This window comes from Oncorhynchus mykiss, chromosome 16 (genome assembly GCF_057628025.1).
Source record: "Oncorhynchus mykiss isolate SJ-2025 chromosome 16, ASM5762802v1, whole genome shotgun sequence".
In the NCBI taxonomy this organism is placed as follows: Eukaryota; Metazoa; Chordata; class Actinopteri; order Salmoniformes; family Salmonidae; genus Oncorhynchus; species Oncorhynchus mykiss.
The window spans coordinates 59,452,759-59,473,196 of NC_143037.1; the positions used below are offsets into that span (position 1 = coordinate 59,452,759).

Below are 20,438 nucleotides of genomic sequence, written 5' to 3' on the forward strand. Positions count from 1 at the left end.
CCGAAGACCTCCTCGAAACTTGAACCTCGTCTGCAATTCTCATAAATAAACAGAAAAATAAGTTAGGGATTCATGAAGTAGAATGTGATGGTAGGCCTACTTTCATCTGCAATTGAACATAAGAAATCAGTGGGAAGGCAGTCATAGCCATATCAACATCAGTTAAATGTTTTGCATAAACCCCTGCTGTATGACTGACTATACATATCCTCTGATATCTTTCATGTGGGATCATCATTCTAACACTGTCAAGACTGGAATTACAGTTTTTTCTCTCTCACATTATCTTCAGTTTCAACAGAAATAGAAACAACTCCTTAACTCCTCGACCTTTAAGCAACAAATCACACTGAAGGTGACAGCATCACTCAGGATAGTCAACAAAGGCTTTATTCAAACATGAAATAAAAAAAATACTAACAAACAAAAAACAGAAATCACAAGGTTTCGCATAAATACATCTGGTCCAGAGCATATCAGAGACGACACATTTAAAAAAGGATTATACAACAACATTTAGACGCAAGCAGCCAAATAACCCAACAAAACTATCTGAAATAATGTCGTGTTTTTTCTGTTCCTGCCTGTTATGAAGCATGTATGCATCTCATCATCTCAAATGCATTAATGGTAGTTGCCACTCAAAATGTTAATATGAAACTAATAAACTATTAGCATGGGTCTTTGCATTGTGTGGATAAATTGCCACCTTACCAGAGATCAAATGGTCATTGCAGTCAAGAGCTAGGTTATAGACATCAGTGCTACAACCCAAAATGCTGATAGTGCAGACCGTGGCATCCATTGGTGTCATGCTTCACTATGCTGAATATTTCAATAGTGTGCGTGGTGGTACGAGTGAGAAGACAACTCAGAGGGGAATATCATGTCTCCTAACCTGGATGAAGGAGGCTCATGTTACTCAGTCCCTTGCACGGTGTATCATGACGAACTATGATATCCAATCAATCAGTAAAGGAATGGATGAAGGGCAAATGCTCAAGTTAAATACTAGGGCTGGGACGATACCAATACCGCAATACTCGTTAGTATCGTGGCAAGGAAACAAAGCAGGTTTAACTTCTTTAAGAAAACAACCCTAATGTTAGAAACAAACCTCATTATGTTGTCACATTTATTTTCCAAGCTATAGCACACAATGTGTCATACAGCAGGTTTTTAAAAGACCAAAGACTTGATCTGCTTCGTGTTTTCATTTTTGCCATGGGAAAAAAACCATTGAGATACTGGTATCATTCCGGCCCAATTAAATACCCCTGCAGGACACACCTTAGAACAATAAAACACAGAAACATAACAGGATCCTTGCTGATCCTGATCCAATGCTATCTAATTACATGGATAGCAGATCGTTTTATAGTATTCTACTGTAATTACTGCAGAAGACACAATTTCAGTATAGTGCTTTCAGAGCATTGTCCTATGGCAGAGTGGTTCTTATTTACTCTAATTCAATACAGGGCCTAATCTATGAAATAGAGTATAAGATGGTGAAACTATGAAATAGGACTAGTTCTCTCACACTGAAATGTGCACCCTGACTTAAAGGGGAGCAAGCTTTGTCTTTTGATGTATAAAAACAACTCATTCCAATAAGGATGCAAAATACTATTCATATATATTTCTCTGTGTGTGGTGAATATTAGTGAACTTTAACAGTTTTTTCAACTATAAAAATAGCTAAAAAAATCTGACAGGTATTTTTAGTACAGAGTAGCATTAAATTCATATAGATTATTTTATTTTAAATATCAGATACATTAAAGTAAAAGGCTGGTATAAAAGTAATCTGCTCCTCCTTTCCTCCTAAGACATTGCCATGTAACAGACTCAAAACAGAAGTCCTCCACACTTTCAACTTACGCTTTAGATAGAGCAACATGAGGACTAAACTCAAGTCATCTATTTCCTGCCGAAGCAATACTACTACTCAACCTACCAAACAAGCAGCCTGGTCCCAGATCAGTATATGCTTCAGCCAACTATAATGCTAGTCAGAGAAGTTGGCGAAGCACAAACAGATCTGAGCTCAGGCTAGGAATGGTAACTCGTCCCATTTGTGACAACAGCATTGGGTCTCTACAGGACATAACATAAGTGTCCAATTGCAATGTCCAAATCACTGGACAGGTGGAGCAAGAAGGCCCCTTCAGCCCAAATGTGGCAAACAGAAGTCACAGAATCTATTTCACACAGGACAGGGGTTAAGGAAGGGTCAGGGGTTGTAAGCAAACATCCAATAAGACTTTATATAAAATATAACTCAGTTACCACTCACTGTCTTCATTACAAAAGCCTTTTTTGTAAATTAACAAAAAGGTGAAATGAAAACAAGGTAAAGGATTTAAAAGGAAACAGGGGGAGTTAAACTGTCTGTCAAGCTCCATGAAGCCACAAGGGCAACAACTTTTTTTTAAAAGTGAAAATGCAAAGACACTAAAGCATGAATCATGCAGAGCCTTCACTTCCTCACGGGCACACACAGGTAGGCATAACCACAGGTAGAACTAGACACGGGCATGCATGCACACACACACACACACACACACGTCCCATCTGAGAATTAGTCTCTTATAGCCAGACCTTGGGCAACGGCACATTCAAAGATTGCGGAAGTAAGCCGTCTGGCAAGAGACTATCTATCTGAGAATGGGATGTACAGTATAATAAGCGGGTGTCTATGGAGGCAGCTGCCTGCCAACATACACCACAGGCGGCCGGTGACACCTTAATTGGGGAGGACGGGCTCATAGTAATGGCTGGAACGGATTGATGGAATGGTATTGAACACACCAAATACATATTTTCCATGTGTTTGATACCATTCCATTCTAGACATTATTATGAGCCGTCCTCCCCTCAGCCTCCTGTGCCATACACCCAGATATAAAAAAGGCAAAAAAAGAAAAGGAAACCCGAGGAGAACTCCATGGCTCACGCCACTGACATTTTAAGGACACTTAAAAGGAGGATTGTATCATTTGGGTTGAGACAAAGCGTTTCGCTTTGTACCTCGTCTATGCTGGTTATAGAGTTGCCAAAGCATGATATTAAAAAAAAAAGATACGACTGAAATAAATAACTCAACTCTTCCAGTGGATGTGAAAAAAAGTCACTGAATGCTTCTGAGATGCGAACTCAACGGCTCGTCAAAACCTAACAATGACCCTTTAGGCTTAACTCTATAACTTGAGGCATTAATTATTGGCATTGTTCATTAATTAATATAATCTTATCGGAGATTGAAATCCTGAACCGAAACACAAAAAACCTCACCTGAACTCCTGCACAAATCCTCCACATACAGTATCAGTCCAAAAATGTGGACACCTACTCATTCAAGGGTTTTTCTTTATTTGTACTATTTTCTACATTGTACAATAATAGTGAAGACCTCAAAACTATGAAATAACATAAATGGAATCATGTAGTAACCAAAGAAATATATAAATATATTTTATATTTGAGATTCTTCAAAGTGGCCACCCTTTGCCTTGACAGGTTTGCACACTCTTGGCATTCTCTCAACCACCTTCACCTGGAATGCTTTTCCATGTCTTGAAGGAGTTACCACATACTCATTGGCTGCTTCTCCTTCACCCCGTGGTCCAACTCATCCCAAACCATCTCATTTGGGTTGAGGTTGGGTGATTGTGGAGGCCAGGTCATCTGAAGCAGCACTCCATCACTCTCCTTCTTGGTCAAATAGCCCTTACGCAGCCTGGAGGTGTGTTGGGTCATTGTCCTGTTGAAAAACAAATGATAGTCCCACTAAGCGCAAACTAGATGGGATGGCGTCTCGCTGCACAATGCTGTGGTAGCCATGCTGGTTAAGTGTGACTTGAATTCTAAATAAATCAAAGACAGTGTGACCAGCAAAGCAATCCCACATGATCACACCTCCTCCTCCATGCTTCACGCACCTACACTGCACATTGGTTGGAACCAAAAATCTCAAATTTAGACTCATCATACCAAAGAACAGATTTTCACTGGTCAAATGTCCATTGCTCGTGTTTCTTGGCCCAAGCAAGTCTCTTCTTCTTCTTATTGCCTTCCTTGAGTAGTGGTTTCTTTGCAGCAATAAGACCATGAAGGCCTGATTCACACAGTCTCCTCTGAACAGTTGGTATTGAGATGTGTCTGTTACTTTAACTCTGTGAAGCATTTATTTGGTCTGCAATTTCTGAAGCTGGTAACTCTAATGAACATCCTCTGCAGCAGAGGTATCTCTGGGTCTTCCATTCCTGTGGTGGTCCTCAAGAGAGCCAGTTTTATCATAGTGCTTAATGGTTTCTGCAACTGCACTTGAATAAACTTTAAATGTTCTTGACATTTTCCAGATTGATTGACCTTCACATCTTAAAGTAATGATGGACTGTCTCTTTACTTATTTGAGCTGTTCTTGCCATTATATGGACTTCGTGTTTTACCAAATAGGGCTATCTTCTGTATACCACCACTACCATGTCAAAACAACTGACTGGCTCAAACGTATTAAGGAAAGAAATTCCACAAATTAACAAGGCACATATGTTAATTGAAATGCATCCCAGATGACTACCTCTTGAAGCTGGTTGAGAGAATGCCAAGAGTGAGCAAAATTGTCATCAAGGCAAAGGGTGGCTACTTTGAAAAATCTAAAACATATTTTGATTAGTTTCAACACTTTTTTGGTTACTACATGATTCCATGTGTGTTATTTCATGGTTTTGATGTCTTCACTATTATTCTACAATGCAGAAAATAGTAAAATAAAGAAAACCATGAAATGAGTAGGTGTGTCCAAACTTTTGACTGGGACTGTACATCAACGCATCATTTTCTCAAGAGATCTAGTTCTGTCTGCATGGATAAAGAAAGTATCTCCAGTAATGGAGTTTTGGATAAAGGCCAGTTGAGTCAGAATATGGCTGATAGGGAGTTGGTCCATCTGTGAGATGGGGCTACTCAATGACTAACTACTAACAGTGCCTCAATTCCATAATAGCACAGATTTCATATGGCAAAAGCAAGTAACAATACAGGCATCAAACGGACACCGTTAGGAGTTAATGGTGAGGTCCCTATACAAAACCAATATTAAGGTAAAATAAAGTTTTAGTCCAACGTTTCACACACTTCTTGTTTTACATGTTATGTTGAGAACATGAATCGTGACATGCACTCTTGCTGTAAAAATTGAACAGTGCATGTTTGACTTCCTCAGAAATCCAGTTGGAAAGTTTGATTGACTAGGGCCCTGAAGCTGGATGCAATCGCTACAGATAATTCCTCTCCAAAAATGACTTTTTGACCAATTATCTATCCAGTTACTTCCCACTTCCTCTCTCTCAAGCAACATCATTTGAGTGGGAGAGATTTAGCACAGACACACCTTGCCCAAAAGGCCAGCAAAGAGTGGCTTAGGGCCAAACCCCATGTTTTCGTTCAAAGGAACACACAGTACAAGCAGTGGGGCAGCTGGTGGGGCACACACAGGTAGCAGATTCATACTTTAAAACATTTAACCAGTTGACCCTGCCCTGCTTACATCCCATCCACAGAAATAACAACTGAACACAAACATATGAGGTCATCAAAACAAACAAAAACATAACTATTAAAACATAGGTTCTAACACAAAAGAGACAGTTAAGGTTCTTTTGGGGAATAGATAAAAAAAATGTAAGTGATGAAAAGACAAAATGTCACATTGAGAATAGCCCCCTCACTTCTCCTTAACTCCATCCCTCCATTCTCTCCCTCCAACTCTATGAGGCTTTGGCTTTTCTCGCACGGGGTGACGTCTTGTCATCGGACTTCACCACACCATTGGCAGAACCTACTAACAAAACAAACAAGAACAACATGTCAGAAACATATCTGCATCACAGAGTTGTAATGGCTGGAGGTGGGTGATCCAAGTGGGCGGCAGCGGCGGCGGACTCACCCCGGGCCAGGTCCTTCTTGTGGGGCTTGCTCTTTGGGCTGAAAGCCTTCTTCTTGGAGGCCTGGCTCTGGCTGTGCTCCCTCCACTTCTTCAACTGGAAGTTGATGAACTTCCACATCATCCAGGCCTGGGTCAGGCAAATGGCAGCCAGGCACGTCATCCTGAGAGGCAAGGGGGGAAACATTATGAAGACCAGCCATGAGCAATGACAGGCATTTTACTTTCTTTGATAGATGAAAAGTTCAAACTTGCTCTCAAGGGCCAAATCAGAGGGGGTAACAGGGCAAATTAAGCAATCTTAAGAAACATGACTTGCCTAATGGTAAGCACATTGAAGTTGCCTTTTGCCAGTGAGAAACCCTGGTTCTCTGCGCGGGGCAGTCCGAAGCCAAAAGTCAGTACGGAAAGGGTGAGGGTAAGGAGGCGAGCGATGACGAAAAGTAGCGCCCACAGAGTGAAACTGGAAAAGAAAAGAGAATCTGAGTTAGTCACCATGGCAACAACAGTGACATCGTCCATGGGCTGACGTAAGACACTATCGGTTTTTCAAATCAATCAGTTTAGTCCGATAAGAGAGGAAAAGCGCCCATTGTATCACACAAGTGACTTGCTGAAGGTGACAATAATAACAAAATTAAATTCCAAACCTATCTCTGTATGCAGGTTTTATTCCCAACTTCTACCCTCCTTGTATTGACTGGTATGAAAATGGAGGGGGTGTCCAGCATACAACTTATACATACCCCTTCTGCTTGTTCTCGTCACTGAAGTAGAAGAGGCGTGAGGCGTGGAACAGGAGCTCCACCAGGTAGTGAGGTACCAGCAGCACCAGGCCCAGCCGGTGGAGGCTGAACACAGGAAGTCCGCAAACACCAGGGGAAACGGATAACAAACCTTAATCAGATGACATTCTCTGTCCAGGGATTAACCATACTGAACTACTCAATAAAATTAAATATTATTCACATTTGCAGGAGGAAGCATCTTTAAAAGTTGTCCAGAAGATAGAAGCAACGATTTATGCATATCTACCATAAAAGGGCCTATAATTGATCCATGCAATGCAATTATGAGTGGCACTACTTCCAATATAGTTGTTTAGTATGTTTGGGCAAAATGGTTCTGTTACAGTCTAATGCTACGTAAATGCTTGAATTGAATAGTACTATAGGTAATTTTCCATAGCTGTCCAGTACCCTCTTCACACACTGCACAAAGGAGGGATTTGCTGCTGACTCCTTATCGATCGGGCACTAGAGGCCCAGCTCAAGGCCAAATTCTTCTTCTAACCGAAAAGAACTCATCACTCCCCTCAGTCATGTAGGCTGCGAGAACTGGTTAGAATATGTTCTTGTTGGTACAATGCTTTAAGGAAGTGGAGCCAGGTCCCCCTAATCTCTCATGTAAGCTTGCTTTCCCCTAGGAGAGGCAATCATCTCTGAGTAGAATAAGTATATAATGACTGTGTGATTCTGTAACTTTTGAGTTCTTCTCCAGTTCATCCTGAGAGTGATCTCTCTTGCAATTGATTGAATAAACTCCTATTGCTGATAAGTTCTGCCTGATTCCTGAATGAGTTTTCCCTCAACAAGTAGGTGTCCTCCCATCGATTAGAAATATAAAGTTTTTTTTCTTTTTGGGGTAAGACCACCACCACGAGGGCTATTCGAGAGAGGATACGGAAAGGACACAAGGAAAAGGGATTCAGCCCACAACATCAGCATGGGAAAAGGATACATTACAACACTGAAGCCATTTGCAAAAAAACTTGAATGACCTCCTTCCTTCCCTATCCTGTCAGTCATGCCCAGTGATCAGAAAGAGGTATGTGGAGCACTAGGATGAAATTAAAGCACTACGCTGCCTTTACCCATCTTCCAGACCAGTGGTCTTGAAGGAGAGGAGCTGAGTAACAGAAGGCCATTAAAATAGTATTGGGTCAAGAAGGTTCAGATGCCAGCTAAAACAGTTAGAGGTACTTCTGCTGATTATACTACTTTGATAGGATATCACTACTACCGTGATAACTGCTGAACTTTTCCAGTCACTTTCACACAACAAATTAGTTTGTCAGACTTGACCTGTATGTTGGAAGATTAAAAAGGTTGCCTGTAATGGGAGGTATTTTGAGGACAAAGCAAATACATTCATACAGGTTTTACAACTAACCCCACCCATCACCTCAGACCCCTCTCTCCGGGGAAACAGTGCATTCGGAAAGTAGTCAGACCCCTTCACCTTTTACCCCATTTTGTTACGTTAGACTTATTCTAAAATTAATTAAATAAATGTTTTCGTCATTAATCTACACACAATACCCCATAAGGACAAGGTGAAAACAGGTTTAGAAATTTCTGCAAATGTATAAAAATAGAAATACCTTATTTACATAAGTATTCAGAGCCTTTGCTTTGAGACTCGAAATTGAGCTCAGGCACATCCTGTTTCCATTGATCTTCCTTGAGATGTTTCTACAACTTGATTGGAGTCCACCTGTGGTAAATTCAATTGATTGGAGATTATTTAGAAAGGCACACCTGTCAATAGTTGACAATGCATGTCAGAGCAAAAACCAAGTCATGAGGTTGAAGGAATTGTCCATAGAGCTCTGAGACTGGATTGTGTCGAGGCACAGATCTAAGGAAGGGTACCAAAAAATGTCTGCAGCATTGAAGGTCTCCAAGAACAATGTAGCATACATCACTTTTAAATGGAAGAAGTTTGGAACTACCAAGACTCTTCCTAGAGCTCGCCGCCCGGCCAAACGGAACAATCAGGGAAGAAGGGCCTTGGTCAGGGAGGTGACCAAGAACCCAATGGTCACTCTGACAGAACTCCAGAGTTCCTCTGTGGAGATGGTTGTACTTCTGGAAGTTTCTCACATCTCTGCAGCACTCCACCAATCAGGACTTTATGGTAGAGTGGCCAGACGGATGCCACTCCTCAGTAAAAGGCACATGACAGCCCTCTTGGAGTTTGCCAAAAGGCACCAAAATAACTCAGACCATGAGAAACAAGTTTCTCCGGACTCATGAAACCAAGACGGAACTCTTTTCCCTAAATGCCAAGCATCATGTCTGGAGGAAACCTGGCACCATCCCTATGGTGAAGCATGGTGGTGGCAGCATCATGCTGTGGGGGTGTTTTTCAGCGACAGGGACACTAGTCAGGATCGAGGGAAAGATGAACGGAGCAAAGTACAGAGAGATCCTTGATGAAAACCTACTGGGGCGAAAGACAATGACCCTAAGCACACAGCCAAGACAACATAGGAGTGGATTTTGGACAAGTCTCTGAATGTTCTTGAGTGGCACAGCCAGAGTCCGGACTTAAATCCGATCAAACATCTCTGGAGAGACCTGAAAATAGCTGTGCAGCGACACTCCCCATCCAACCTGACAGAGACTGAGATAATCTTCAGAGAATAATGAACGGAACTCCCCAAATACAGGTGTAGCCAAGCTTGTAGCATCATACCCAAGAAGACTCAAGGCTGTCATTTCTGCCAAAGGTGTTTCAACAAAGTACTGAGTAAAGGGTCTGAATACTTATGTAAATGTAATATCTGTTTCTTATTTTTTTATAAATTAGCAAAAATGTCTAAACCTGTTTTTGCTTCATCAATAGTCATCGCCCTTTGTTGTTTTAGCTAGCTCTCCCAATCAACACCTGCGATTACTTTATGCCTTGCTGTATGTCTCTCTCAAATGTCAATATGCCTTGTATATTGTTGTTCAGGTTAGTTATCATTGTTTTAGTTTACAATGGAGCCCCTAGTTCCACTCTTCATACCTCTGATACCTCCTTTGTCCCAACTCCCACACATGCAGTGACCTCACCCATTATAACCAGCATGTCCAGAGATACAACCTCTCTTATCATCACCCAGTGCCTGGGCTTACCTCCGCTGTACCCGCACCCCACCATACCCTTGTCTGCACATTATGCCCTGAATATATTCTACCACGCCCAGAAATCTGCTCCTTTTATTCTTTGTCCCCAACGCTCTAGGCGACCAGTTTTGATAGCCTTTAGCCGCATCCTCATCCTACTCTTCCGCTGTTCCTCGGGTGATGTGGAGGTAAACCCAGGCCCTGCATGTCCCCAGGCACCCTCATTTGTTGACTTCTGTGATCGAAAAAGCCTTGGTTTCATGCATGTCAACATCAGAAGCCTCCTCCCTAAGTTTGTTTTACTCACTGCTTTAGCACACTCTGCCAACCCTGATGTCCTTGCCATGTCTGAATCCTGGCTTAGGAAGGCCACCAAAAATTCTGAGATTTCCATACCCAACTATAATTTTTTTTGTCAAGATAGAACTGCCAAAAGGGGGAGGAGTTGCATTCTACTGTAGAGATCCACGGTCAAACGACCACCCCTCATCACTGTCAAACGCTCCCTAAAAAACACTTCTGCGAGCAGGCCTTTCTAATCGACCTGGCCCGGGTATACTGGAAGGATATTGACCCCATCCCGTCATTTGAGGATGCCTGGTCATTCTTTAAAAGTAACTTCCTCACCATCTTAGATAAGCATGCTCCGCTCAAAAAATGCAGAACTAAGAACAGATATAGCCCTTGGTTCACTCCAGACCTGACTGCCCTCGACCAGCACAAAAACATTCTCTGGTGGACTGCAATAGCATCGAATAGTCCCCGCGATATGCAACTGTTCAGGGAAGTCAGGAACCAATACACGCAGTCAGGAAAGCAAAGACCAGCTTTTTCAAGCAGAAGTTTGCATCCTGTAGCTCTAACTCCAAAAAGTTCTGGGACACAGTAAAGTCCATGGAGAACAGGAGCACCTCCTCCCAGCTGCCCACTGCACTGAGGCTAGGTAACACGGTCACCACCGATAAATCTGTGATAATCGAAAACTTCCACAAGCATTTTTCAACGGCTGGCCATGCCTTCCTCCTGGCTACTCCAACCTCGGCCAAAGAGCTCCCCCCCCCGCAGCTACTCGCCCAAGCCTCCCCAGCTTCTCCTTTACCCAAATCCAGATAGCAGATGTTCTGAAAGAGCTGCAAAACCTGGACCCATACAAATCAGCTGGGCTTGACAGTCTGGACCCTCTATTTCTGAAACTATCTGCCGCCATTGTCTCAACCCCTATTACCAGCCTGTTCAACCTCTCTTTCATATCGTCTGAGATCCCCAAGGATTGGAAAGCTGCCGCGGTCATCCCCCTCTTCAAAGGGGGTGACACCCTGGACCCAAACTGTTACAGACCTATATCCATCCTGCCCTGCCCATCTAAGGTCTTCGAAAGCCAAGTTAACAAACAGATAACTGACCATCTCGAATCCCACCGTACCTTCTCCGCTGTGCAATCCGGATTCTGAGCCGGTCACGGGTGCACCACAGCCACGCTCAAGGTACTAAACAATATCATAACCACCATCGATAAAAGACAGTACTGTGCAGCCGTCTTCATCAACCTGGCCAAGGCTTTCGACTCTGTCAATCACCATATTCTTATCGGCAGACTCAGTAGCCTCGGTTTTTCTAATGACTACCTTGCCTGGTTCACCAACTACTTTGCAGACAGAGTTCAGTGTGTCAAATCGGAGGGCATGTTGTCCGGTCCTCTGGCAGTCTCTATGGGGATAACACAGGGTTCAATTCTCGGGCTGACTCTTTTCTCTGTATATATCAATGTTGCTCTTGCTGCGGGCGATTCCCTGATCCACCTCTATGCAGACGACACCATTCTGTATACTTCTGGCCCTTCCTTGGACACTGTGCTATCTAACCTCCAAACGAGCTTCAATGCCATACAACACTCCTTCCGTGTCCTCCAAATGCTCTTAAACGCTAGTAAAACCAAATGCATGCTTTTCAACCGTTCGCTGCCTGCACCCGCACGCCCGACTAGCATCACCACCCTAGATGGTTCCGACCTACAATATGTGGACATCAATAAGTACCTAGGTGTCTGGCTAGACTATAAACTCTCCTTCCAGACTCATATCAAACATCTCCAATCCAAAATTAAATCTAGAGTCTGCTTTCTATTTCGCAACAAAGCCTCCTTCACTCACGCTGCCAAACTTACCCTAGTAAAACTGACTATCCTACCGATCCTCGACTTCGGCGATGTCATCTACAAAATAGCTTCCAATACTCTACTCAGCAAACTAGATGCAGTTTATCACAGTGCCATCTGTTTTGTTACTAAAGCACCTTATACCACCTACCACTGCGACCTATATGCTCTAGTCGGCTGGCCCTCGCTACATATTCGTCGCCAGACCCACTGGCTCCAGGTCATCTACAAGTCCATGCTAGGTAAAGCTCCGCCTTATCTCAGTTCACTTGTCACGATGGCAACACCCACCCGTAGCACGCGCTCCAGCAGGTGTATCTCACTGATCATCCCTAAAGCCAACACCTCATTTGGCCGCCTTTCCATCCAGTTCTCTGCTGCCTGTGACTGGAAAGAATTGCAAAAATAGCTGAAGTTGGAGACTTTTATTTCCCGCACCAACTTCAAACATCTGCTATCTGAGCAACTAACCGATCGCTGCAGCTGTACATAGTCCATCTGTAAATAGCCCACCCAATTTACCTACCTCATCCCCATACTGTTTTTATTTATTTACTTTTCTGCTCTTTTGCACACCAGTATCTCTACTTGCACATGATCATCTGATCATTTATCACTCCAGTGTTAATCTGCTAAATTGTAATTATTCGCTTCTATGGCCTATTTATTGCCTACCTCCTCATGCCTTTTGCACACAATGTATATATACTTTTTTTCCTACTGTGTTATTGACTTGTTTATTGTTTACTCCATGTGTAACTGTGTTGTTGTCTGTTCACACTGCTATGCTTTATCTTGGCCAGGTCGGCAGTTGTAAATGAGAACTTGTTCTCAACTAGCCTACCTGGTTAAATAAAAGTGAAATAAAAAATTAAATAAAAAGAAATCATTATGGGGTAGTGTGGGCAGATTTTTTTTTTCTCACACACATTTAATCTATTTTAGAATAAGGCTGTAACCAAATAAAATGTGGAAAATGTAAATTGGAAGGAATACTTTTCTAAGGTACTGTATTTTCAGTACCAGTCAAAAGTTTGGACACCTACTCATTCAAGGGTTCTTCTTTATTTTTTACTATGTTCTACATTGTAGAATAATAGTGAAGACATCAAAATTATGACATAACACATGGAATCATGAAGTAACCAAAAAAAGTGTTTTTCACATATCTCTTCGATGATATAACGTTCATGGTTTCTCCTCTCTATCAAATGGAAAAACAGTTGCACCTGGCGTTTGCGCACCAATTTCGACGCAATGTAGTCTCTTATGGTCAATCTTCCAATGATATGCCTACAAATACGTCACAATGCTGCCGACACCTTGGGGAAACGGCAGAAAGTGTAAGCTCATTCCTGTCGCATTCACAGCCATATAAGGAGACAATGGAAAACAGTGGCTCAGAAATTTTGCTCATTTCCTGTTTGAAGTTTCATCTTGGTTTCGCCTGTAGCATCAGTTCTGGGGCACTCACAGACAATATCTTTGCAGATTTGGAAACGTCAGAGTGTTTTCTTTCCAAAGCTGTCAATTATATGCATATTCGAGTATCTTTTCGTGACAAAATATTGCGCTTAAAACGGGAACGTTTTTCATCCAAAAATGAAATACTGCCCCCAGAGGTTCAAGAGGTTAATGACAGCTTTACACACTGCATTTTCTCAACTAGCTTCATGAGGTAGTCACCTAGAATGAATTTCAATTAACAGGTGTGCCTTGTTAAAAGTCAATTTGTGGAATTTCTTTCCTTCTTTATGCGTTTGAGCCAATCAGTTTTGTTGTGACAAGGTAAGGGTGGTATACAGAAGATAGCCCTATTTGGTAAGACCAAATCCATATTATGGCAAGAACGGCTCAAATAAGCAAAGAGAAACGACAGTCCATCATTACTTTAAGACATGAAGGTCAGTCAATCTGAAAAATGTAATGAACTGTGAAAGTTTCTTCAAGTGCAGTCACAAAAACCATTAAGCACTATGATGAATCTGGCTCTCATGAGGACCGCCACAGGAAAGGAAGACCCAGTTACTTCTGCAGCAGAGGATAAGTTCATTAGAGTTAACTGCACCTCAGAAATTGCAGCCTAAATAAAATGTTTCACAGATTTCAAGTAACAGACACATCAACATCAACTGTTCAGAGGAGACTGTGAATAAGGCCTTCATGGTCGAATTGCTGCAAAGAAACCACTACTAAAGGACACCAATAAGAAGAAGACTTGCTTGGGGCAAGAAACACGAGCAATGGATATTAGACTGGTGGAAATCTGTCTTTGGTCTGAGGAGCCTAAATTTTAGGTTTTTGGCTCCAACCAACGTGTCTTTGTGAGACACAGAGTAGGTGAACGGATGATCTCTGCATGCGAGTTTCCCACCGTGAAGCTAGTGTGATGGTGTGGGAGTGCTTTGCTGGTGACACTGTCTGTGATTTATTTAGAATTCAAGGCACACTTATGGCACACAGCATGGCTACCGCAGCATTCTGCAGTGACACGGCATCCCATCTGGTTTGCACTTAGTGGGACTATCATTTGTTTTTTAACAAGACAATGACCCAACCCACCTCCAGGCTGCGTAAGGGCTATTTGACCAAGAAGGAGAGTGATGGAGTGCTGCATCAGATGACCTGGCCTCCACAATCACTCAACCTCAACCCAAATGAGACGGTATGGGATGAGTTGGACCGCAGAGTGAAGGAAAAGCAGCCAACAAGTGCTCAGCATATGTGGGAACTCCTTCAAGACTGTTGGAAAAGCATTCCAGGTGAATCTGGTTGAGAGAATGCAAAGAGTGTACAAAGCTGTCATCAAGGCAAAGGGTAGCTTTTGTGGTTACTACATGATATATGTGTTATTTAATAGTTTTGATGTCTTCACTATTATTCTACAATGTAGAAAATAGTAAAAATAAAGAAAAACCCTTGAATGAGTAGGTGTTCTAAAACTTTTGACTGTGCATGTTTATGTTAGCTATGACATGCTGTAGCTTGAGTGTCTTAATGCCTATTGGTCCACATATTTCATTATAGTGATTGTGTTCCCCATACTCTACATATGTTTATAGATATCTTGTGTATTTTATGTATTGATGCAGGGCTCATCCGTAAAAGTATTGATGCAGGGCTCACACCCTGCTAAAATAAAAGTCAAATAAAATAAGTAATAGTAAACTTGAGTTCTGATCTTTTTTATTTAAAAAAGAAATCCTCAATAGTGGTAGAGGTGACCACTGGGGAGCCAACTCCAAAGAGACCACACTCAAGTCCTCTATCCCCCACTCACTCAAACGTAGGAACTGGTTCCTCCAGCCTGACCCCTGCTGCCGTCTCTGGCTCCACACCCACCCCCACCCGGCCATATAGACGTGTGAATAGGCCAGCTCAGAAATGGAGGAGGGCCAGTGCACTACGGGCAACTACCACTGAGGGAGAGGAGGTTGGCAAACTGTGCTAGAGGATGATGTGGAGTCACTTCCACCATCATGTCGGCCTAAAAGGCAGCCAGGACCTCAGCTGAACATGACTGGAAAGTACAGCCCCCTTCATCTTTGTGTGTAAACTTTTATTTTTTATTACCATAGCATTTTTGTATTTTCTCTATATTTATCAACTTGAAAATGTATCAACTGACCAATTCGGCCACTTGGGTACATTTGGACAAACTCGTGAGGGACACCTGTGAGACGTCATACAACATATTATGTGGCTCTCTCCTTCTTGAATATATCAGTCTGTTGCCCCGTTGTGGACAACATCTAAATTATCCCCAGATTCCTCTCTCAATGTATGGCCTTCCTTTTGTAATAAAAATAGAAAACACATGTTTTTTTGTTTTGTTTTATCTTTTACCAGATCTATTGCGTTATATTCGCCTACATTAATTTCACATCTCCACATTCAAAGTGTTTCCTTTCAAATAGTACCAAGAATATGCATATCCTTGCTTCAGGTCCTGAGCTACAGACAGTTAGATTTGGGTATGTAATTTTAGGTGGAAATTGAGATGAAGGTTCCTATCCCAAAGAGGTTTTAAAGTGCATAAGTAAGGAAGTGCTGAACGGTAGCTCCATTCATACAGTCTTTATCTTCTTATCTAACCACTTCCCTGAGATGACGCACACTCACTTTAAGATGTAGGCACCGGTGATGTGGAAGACGTAAAGACAAATGTAATAGAGCTGGCGGGGAATATCCTCCTGAAACACACAAGCAGGAAAGAGCCTTTATTAATGACTGCTGTATCAGTGTAGGTGTGTGCCACAGCAGTTTCAGTGCCACATTACTTTTACAGTCACAAATGGGTTTGTAAGAGGAGAATAAAGAATATGAACCATGTATTGCAACAATGGGGAATTACAGAATCACAAGATGTATCCTCCCATGTTTAAATGACAGATGTGTCATCTTTAGGACCTAACCCAAGGTGTGATCATGCACCCTTACCTTTCGCACTTTCTGGAAGTACAGCTCAGGAAGGGCATGGAGCCAGTATGCGATTTGGCAAATGTAGAAGAACTTCACCTGAAAGCTGCAGAGAGGGCAGGTTACAGACAGGCAGAGACCCGGTCTATCTATGCAGGGAGCGAGTGGATATGATGGGACATGAACGCTTGATCATGATAACAGATTCTGTTACATGCATTTACAAACATGATTTTAAAAGATAGATGAAAGTCCATCAATAAGAAAAATATATGAAACCTGGGAGAAAATATTCAGTTCACAATCTATGTATTCCTGCTTAATCTATTTCCCCTAATAAAATGGATTTAAATAACACCTCTTTACACAATGAGAAATAAGGAGAGGGATGGAAAAGACAGACACTCAGCACTGTGTCTAGCTTGAGTAAAACATCACATTTGGAATAAATATTTTAGGGGAACCTGATGTCTAAAATGGATTTGATGAGACAGCCGGACAGTGTACTCCCATGCGCCATACTAGGGCTGCAATCCACCCTGGGTCACTAAGGCCTTTCCACTGTGCCAACTCAAAAACCTGAGCTGTCACAGAACACTTGTGGGGAATTATTGTGTTCTAGAACGCTTGGTAACTCCCCAAAAAGTTGTGATGAAAACAGTACTAACCCTGTCCCTCTGACATGTTGAAATAATAAATGAGTGACCCGAATGCGTAAAATGTATGTAGAAATCCTTACTTACACCATGTGGGTGTGTGGGTAGCCCTCCCATAAGAAAGTAGGATTTGTCGCAAATTCCTCCTAACAGATAAGAAGAGACGGCATGAGCCAAAGAACAAATTCAACGGGATGGACTGCTTGTCTTCACATAATATTTCAAGGCTCCTGGCAGCGTTTCATTGGTCTTCTTACCGCCGTTAAGATGCTGCAGCCCCAGATGAAGGACAATAAGTAGAAGGCAGCAAGCTGTCCCGATTCATTGAACTTGCTATGTTTGGTTTTCGACAGGTGCAACCGCCTATTCATTTTCTGAAATCAGAGAAAATAGGACATGAGACATGCATACCGACGAAGAAAAATGTGTCTGTTATCATTTGTTGTGGGCTGTGTAAGAGAAGGAAATGGCCGTGGAGGATAATATTTGACTGCCTAAGAGGGTGAGAAGGATAAGACTGCTAAGCGAGACAAGGCCAGACCTTAAGTTATGATCACACTTGGGCTGGAAAAAAGGGGGAGAGACACGCACGAGCACACACAGTGACTGTGTTCTGTAGATTAACTACCTATACAGATATCCTCCTTTCGCTCTCAGTCACACACACACAACAGGGGTCTGTGTGCAGAGACACTCACATCGAGAATGTATTCCTGTATTAAGGCGTGGAGTATGACAGCAATGAGCAGGTAGAAGAACACAGTGGCTATGTCTTTAGGACCGTACTGGTACAGGTTCACTTGCTCAGCCCTCTCATCTGATAACAGACAGATGAACAAAAAAACAACTTAGTCAATGGCTTCAAATAAAAGGTACTGGATACATGCACTAAATACTGTAAAATTATATTACGTTTTTGAAATAAATACAAATAAATATTTCAGCAGCATACCACCCTACATCCCACTGCTGGCTTGGCTCTGAAGCTAAGCAGGGTTGGTCCTGGTCAGTCCCAGGATGGGAGACCAGATGCTGGGCCAGTAGGAGGCACTCTTTCCTCTAGTCTAAAAAAAAATATATATACATACCCCAATGTGCCAGGGCAGTGATTGGGGACATTACCCTGTGGAGGGTGCCATCAATCGGATGAAATGTTTAATGGGTGTCCTGATACTAAAGATCCCATGGCACTTATTGTAAGAGCAGAGGTGTTAACCCTGGTGTCCTGGTTAAATTCCCAATCTGGCCCTCATACCATCATGGCCACCAAATCATCCCCAGCTTCCAATTGGCTCATTCATCCCCGTCTTCTCCCTTGTAACTATTCCCCAGGTCATTGCTGTAAATTAGAACGTGTCAACTTACTTGGTAAAATAACTACTAATAAAAATTATGTAGACTTACCAAGACTTTGAGTCACATTGTATTGAATGGTGATGAACATGATAGCAAACTTTGCTGTGACCTGCAATAAACAAAAGATATCAAATAGAAGCAATGTTGTAGCAAAAGGTATTGTCATGGTACCTTGTAACAAGAGTGGTTCTTCCTGATAATGCAGATGCATAGGAGTCAATCACAATAAAATGTTTTCGATTATTGTGGATAGCCAGATGAATATAATGGTTCGATTAAAACCGATACATGCGTTGCAAGAAGAACGATTTCCCTAATAATCCTATTTACATGAATGCATCTGAAACCAGGCTACCTGATGGCACTCTGATAACTGCTGAAAATCGCCAATCAAAATAAACGTTCTACCACAGCGAATGTTATTTTTGGGAAACAAATGTTGTTCTGATTTCAAACATATGACGTGTGTATGTGAAAACTACTTCTAAGACGCATACATTCAGTTGTTCCTAACATACTTCACTCGTGCTAGAGGGAGGCTCGCTCCGCTGGTGCAAGCACATGCGCAGACCAAATACACCGCTGGAACGCCATTAGGGTGTTTACATGATTTAATAATTCGAAAGATTGCCCAGAAAACAAGGTGTTTTAATTGGCGTATGTTTACTTCGATTTTGACATTAATAAGATTAAAATAAAGAGTACGGCGTTTACATGACTATTGCATAATCTGCCTACTGCCATAATCAGTTTAATATCGGATTATTAGTGTGTATGATTGTAAACGTACTCAATGAGACTGACAAATTGGATGGGGAATTGGCTAGATAGCCAACATGCGATCGTGTTTCATTTTCAGAACAAGTTGCCTAGCAGGCTAACTTAGATAGCAAGTTCAGTTAACAGCAACAAGCACTCAATTAATTACGTTTTTGCAGACTTGAATGGGAGTTGAGTAATGTAAACAATCCCCATCGTTTACTGTCACATGCATGGATGTGATAGCAAACTGGCTAGCGCTATCTATCCATTTGGTAATATTAGATAGCTAGCTAGTTGGTGTGACATGCTAGTTGACCAGCAACTATTTAGCACAGTGTGCCTCCTGTCTTCCTTGGCAATCGGTGTGACATATGAGAAGAGATACGCTTGCGCCCAGTCCCCTTTGAGTCTTGCTGACGTTGTCATCACAGTTCAGACGAGGCGTTTTCTTATATACTGTGCAGCATACATTCCAGGGTTTAACACCGTACCTCGAACATCAGGCCGAGGAGAATTATCATAGCCACACATGAAACCATATCCGCGTGATTCTGGATCACGAACTCGTGGCTCAGCACCGGCGGGCTCTTGTTCTTCTTTCGGAAACCCATGGCTGACCGATACAGCTCTCCCTACCTGCCGCTATTCAGTCACTCGCAGCCCCCGCTTGCATTCAGATGCAAACTGTCCTATTTTGTTCCCGCCACTACTACCAGTTCACGGTGTAAATTGCCGTTCATGTGTTAACTAGCTTAGAAACGATAAAAATGTACACAACACCACGCACTTCGTTACTGGTCAGTCAAACGTCCCCTCCCAGTTCGGTTCCTAACACTCAAAAACCGCCCATTGACGTAGATAGGAAAAACCCGCCTCGTTTAACTCATGGTTGACACTATGCTGAACAAATCACGTGCAAGGGAATTGGTGGAGGAGGGTGTCGGTTTCATATCAAGTCAATTAGGGGATTCGATTAATCTGGCACAGGGTGAAAGTTGATTCCATTCGTTTTGGACCCGGGCTGCCTCCCGGGCGTGAGCCAGGTGCCCCGTTCAAAGCCCACGGCGAAGTCTGCTCCACACAAAAGTGACGCAGTTAAGCACGAGGAGTAAAGAGTAGGATTCTGTATTTTCGCATGCAAAATGTATTGCTTTTGATAAAAACGCTTTATCTGCCTTCCCAATGAAAACTAGTTTGAAAATATATGTTATGGAAAAGATGTTTATGTTTCTGCAGGATGCATG

General features: G+C 42.3%; 1 protein-coding gene across 9 annotated transcripts; it reads right to left on the reverse strand.

Moving 5' to 3' along the window:
* Positions 1-368: 368 nt before the first annotated feature.
* Positions 369-20,046, reverse strand: LOC110492380 (translocating chain-associated membrane protein 1-like 1). 9 transcript variants are annotated; one of them, XM_090203547.1, is made up of 12 exons: positions 19,982-20,046; positions 18,481-18,541; positions 17,775-17,893; positions 17,334-17,450; positions 17,164-17,222; positions 16,442-16,526; positions 16,124-16,194; positions 6,697-6,801; positions 6,270-6,413; positions 5,954-6,114; positions 5,736-5,845; positions 369-3,766 (listed from the first exon to the last, which is right to left on the reverse strand). In XM_090203547.1, the coding sequence occupies exons 2-11, from the start codon at positions 18,518-18,520 to the stop codon at positions 5,775-5,777; spliced, it is 972 nt and encodes a 323-aa protein (XP_090059673.1). In that variant the 5' UTR covers positions 18,521-18,541; positions 19,982-20,046; the 3' UTR covers positions 369-3,766; positions 5,736-5,774. The 9 variants fall into 9 exon arrangements, with proteins under 9 accessions (XP_090059673.1, XP_090059669.1, XP_090059668.1 ...); XM_090203543.1 differs by having other exon boundaries at positions 19,686-20,045; XM_090203542.1 differs by having other exon boundaries at positions 5,736-5,848; positions 19,686-20,045.
* Positions 20,047-20,438: the final 392 nt, after the last annotated feature.